General features: G+C 45.9%; 1 protein-coding gene across 1 annotated transcript in view; it reads right to left on the bottom strand.

Moving 5' to 3' along the window:
• kcnh3 (potassium voltage-gated channel, subfamily H (eag-related), member 3) overlaps positions 1–5,000 on the bottom strand; it is a 110,272-nt gene that overhangs the window by 5,391 nt on the left and 99,881 nt on the right. The window contains exon 11 of the mRNA XM_029459159.1: positions 4,616–4,830. Within this exon, the coding sequence (XP_029315019.1) occupies positions 4,616–4,830 (215 nt within the window). The remainder of the gene's footprint in view (positions 1–4,615; positions 4,831–5,000) is intronic.

Here is a 5,000-nt window from a genome sequence, read left to right as displayed (position 1 = left end):
GTTCAATTCATTTTTGAAATTGTTATTTGTGTATCAGGCAGCATTTCTATGTTTTGCGTAACTCGAACGTGTAATCCTTAAAGTAAGTAAGTAAGTAAGTAATGTTACCTTTGTGTGTTTACATTGTTTGCAATCAGTTGATACAACTTCTTTAAATATGAAAACTCCATCATCTCATACACACTTTATCAACAGAGAAGTGTGTGTGTGATGCTTCCATCATCTCATACACACTTTATCAACAGAGAAGTGTGTGTGTGATGCTTCCATCATCTCATACACACTTTATCAACAGAGAAGTGTGTGTGTGATGCTTCCATCATCTCATACACACTTTATCAACAGAGAAGTGTGTGTGTGATGCTTCCATCATCTCATACACACTTTATCAACAGAGAAGTGTGTGTGTGATGCTTCAGTGTTGGTGGACAGAGTGCAGTGACAGGGCTGTACCAGCAGGGGGCAGACGATCACATGAGGTTCTGCATCTGCAGCTCTGTTTTAAGAACTGAACATCTGTTCACAGCATGTAGGGGACACAGCACATCTCAAACATTTAGGATGTTACTTCATCAATTTGTCAGATGTTATGGATGTGCTTTTATTTATTTTTCGAACATGCATTGTTTTTATTTCACCTTACTGCTTTATCTTTAATTATTAATATTAATATGATTTATTTTCTGGTGCTGCGATCTGTTTTGTTTTTATTGACATGCAGAATGAATAAAGCTTGTACATAAATAAACGAGAGCTGAAACATATACATCTATGGTCATGTAATACTGAGGACTAGGGAGGAATATGAGGAGTTGTCTCTTTATGCAAACCTGCTGCAGTTAGAAGAAGTCTTTAGAGGCTAATGTGGAGGGGGGGGGGGGGGGGGGGGACAGAAATTAAGGTCTGCAGCAAATAAGTTGCTGACGAGCACTTCAGGGGCCATGTTTCAAACTTTCACTGTCGTCCTCGAGGGGTTACGTCAGAGAGACAAGTTAGGAAGTTAAACTCAAATAGTTTCTTCTTTTCTTTTTAGTGAATATTGTTTTGCCTCAGTCTGAGCCAAGAAGCTCGTCATGCTACATTTAATACTGCTGCGTCTGACTTTTCCTCATCACACACACACACACACACACACACACACACACACACACACACACACACACACACCTACCCACTCCCCCTGAAGTTGCAGTCCCTGTACCCATCAGCTATGTCCCTGCTTATGAATTGAATAATTTAGGCTGTTGATGCTGGGTCGCCGAAACTTCCAAAAATGGGAAACTAAACAAAACAGAACTTTCTGTGACTGAACGAGAAGAAGTCAAAAGTTTTGCTTCAAACAGACAAAAGAACAAGAAACTGACACTTTGTGTGACTTCTGGTGTCCGGTAGCATTTTAAACATCTGGAGGTTTTACGTTCCTCCATCTCACACACACACTCACACACTCACACACACACACACGTACACACACACACACGTACAAACACACACACGTACACACACACACGTACACACACACTCACACACACACACGTTCACACACACACGTACACACACACACCACACATACACCGACACACACACGTACACACACACACACACTACACCACACACACACACTACACACACACCACACACACACACACGTACACACCACACACACGTACACACACACACACACACACACACACACACACACGACACACACACTACACACACACGTACACACGTACACCCACACACACACCACACAACACACTCACACACACACACGTTCACACACACACACGTACACCACACACACAACCACACATACACACGTACACACCACCACGTACACACACACACACACACACACACCACACACACGTACACACACACACACACCACACGTACACCACACACACACACGTACACACACACAACCACACCCACACCCACACACACACACACACACACACGTACACAAACACACACACACACACACACACGTACACACACACGTACACAACACACACACATGTACACACACACACACACACACACACACACACGTACACACACACACACACGTACACACACACACACACACACCCACACCCACACACACACACAGTATGTGTCGAGGAGGAAGCCGTTGGATCCATCATGTGTCACTTATGGAAGCAGCCTTGGCGGAGTGCCCTTCTAGTTTTAAATTATTCAAATGTATTCATAACTGTTTAGGTGTCATTTTTTAACATAATGCAATGAATGTACACGTGTGTGTGTGTGTAGGAGCTCACGACCTCCTGGGGTCCTCCGCAGTAGCTTCTAAAGTACAACAATAAGAAGAGTAAAGTGTGTGAGTGTGTGTAGTCTAACAATGACTTCACCTACACACTCGTTACATCTACAAACAGCATCTTCAGGATTACAGGCTTTAAAATAATAACATGAGCCGTGGTGCAGTGAGTACTGAATGTGTTTCATATCTCATCATGCAGTCAAGCCAACACCCCCCCCCCTCCTCTCCCCCTCCTCTCCCTTTAATCAAGTCTCTGCTCTCCCTGCCTGCTCAGCATACTCTCAATCCCCCCCCCCCCTTTGTGCCACCGTAATGTATTTTTAGCTCTCTTGTTCTAAACTTAGCCCTCAGCCTCCAGAGAGGAGCGCTCTGCGATGCGGGGGCGTGATAAGTGTGCACTTGCCGTGTGCCGCCGTGTGCTTGGCTGTGTGTGAGTGCGTGGGTGTACTTAAGTTTGCATTGCATCAATTATGTGTGTTCAAGTCATGCAGAAGTCAGAGTGCACGCATGTGAGTGCATGTACTGTGTGTGTGTGTGTGTGTGTGTGTGTGTGTGTGTGTGTGTGTGTGTGTGCTTGCAAGGACAAGAATGAGCAAAGTGCTCATTTTCTTATGTTTGGTGCAGCAGCACTTTGTTGTTCTCCCCGTCATGCTTCTGGTGCAGAGATTGAAGAGCCCCATCACACGCAGCCTCGTGGCCTCTGTGTGACGCTCCGTGCTCGCTGGCTGTGTGACTGCTTGTTCTTGCACATCTCATTGTTTGGCTCAAGGCTCCGCGGTCATGACAGTCCGTCTGCAGCCTGTCAGCAGCGAGCTGAAGACACAACCAGCACTTAGAGGATGGATGTTTGGCTTTCTTAACTTTTTCTGACAAAAACTTCTGCCTCCCTCCTTTCTTAGGAAACCCTTTCCACATTTAGTGCCCTAGTTTTTCAATTGCTACTTTCCCCCTTTCCTCTTTATCAACTTTATCTTATCTATTCTACACCCGACTCGCCTCTTTGCTGCTATGAACATTCTCATTCAACCTTTGGGATTGCCTCGTGAAGAACCTGATCACTGAGCTGTATATCTGCAGGCCTTTCCCTTCCTATGTCCATACACACACTCTCTCCTGGGCTGCAGGTACCAGAAGGGTTCTGCATGCACAACCAGGATGGACATCTGCAGCCCAGACCAAAGATAAGAGCAGCAGCTTGTGCATCCTCCAGATCCTGCTACAGACACACACTGATGATGTGCACATGAGCTCCACATGAGCTCCACATGAGCTCCACATGAGCTCGCTGCAGCAGGAGAAACACATGGCACTGCAGTGGAAAAGGAGGATTTGAAGAAAGAGCAGATCAGAAAATGAGCCAAAGTTCGCCTTCGTCTCTCCTCCCCCCCCCCCCCTTCCTCTTCTCCTCGGCTGGCTGGGCTATTTATATCGAGCAGGATCCAATTTTAGCAGCAGCTGCGGGGTACACAGCCAGTCAGGGACAGCCAGTGCTTCCCCCCTGCGCTATTTTTAGCGACAGGACAGCTTCAAACAGCAGCAGCGAGATATTCTTGTCTCTGTTTTGCTCCCTCTGCTGCTGCTGCACCAGCCAGAGGCGCAGGGTGTGTGCGTGTGTGTGTTTGTGTGTGTGATCGCAGTAGTTTAGAAAAAGCACTGCAAGGCTTGGGTGCACAGATGTGTGTGTGTGTGTGTGTTTTACAGTAGTGATGGAGAGGTCATGCATAGCATCCACATTAAGGTGTCTCTCAGGCTCCTATTGGCACCATATTAAAGGTCATTTTGCATTTGCACACGGTGGTGTGTGTGAGCCGGTGTGTTGTACACGCTGCCGCCATGACTAAAACATATTTACTCAGTTTCTTATTAATATTTATGAGGCCCTCACTGTTTTACATTGTTTGGTTGTTATCTTTTAATGTGGGCTCTTATTGAACACGCTCAAATGTTTGGATTATGTTGCAGGAGCTCAGAATAAAAGCTTTCCTCATTGTGCACCTGCAACATGGAACATTAAATCACTGTTATCCTTTCAATAAATGTTTTATTTAATCCTATCTGACTTCCAATGAATATTTGACTCGACTATGTATTAAATGAGATATCTAACTCAAAGTGTTTCCAAGTTTAAATAAAGGTTGAATGAATAAATGTTTAAATCATCCACTGGCAGCCGCGTGGCCACCAGGGGGCAGTATAACCTGTTCAATAAGAATACTTTGATTGTCCCCTAAGGGGTAATTAGAGACAATATGTTTTGCAAACACAAAACTTCGATCCCAACTCATCCGCGTGTGATTCTCTCGCCCCTCGGCACCGTGCACTCACGTCAGCCCCGTGGCCTTCTCGCAGGTTGTACGTGAGGTCGTGCTGGATCTCGCTGATGAACTTCTGGGCGTACTCGGGGTAGAGCCGGAGGACCTCGCGGAGGCCCTTGAGGCTGATGTACTGCAGGTCGCAGTAGGTCAGGGCCTTGACGTTGGCGTTGGTTTTGATCACCTGCTCCTTCGTCAGGGAGTCGGAGCCAATCAGATCTCCTTTACCTGCGCAGGCAGAAAGACACATACACACATTTATGAGTAGATGAGCTGCACATGATCAACAGAAGATCAGAGGACACATTTTACCTTTAACGACAGAAGACGATATATTCAAGACCCTTCAGCGTACGTGTGACCCGGGTTTCAGAATGTGTGTATGCATGTTTAAAAAG

The sequence above is a fragment of the Cottoperca gobio genome, chromosome 21 (genome assembly GCF_900634415.1).
Source record: "Cottoperca gobio chromosome 21, fCotGob3.1, whole genome shotgun sequence".
NCBI classification, from domain to species: Eukaryota; Metazoa; Chordata; class Actinopteri; order Perciformes; family Bovichtidae; genus Cottoperca; species Cottoperca gobio.
This window is presented reverse-complemented; position numbering and strand designations above follow the sequence as displayed.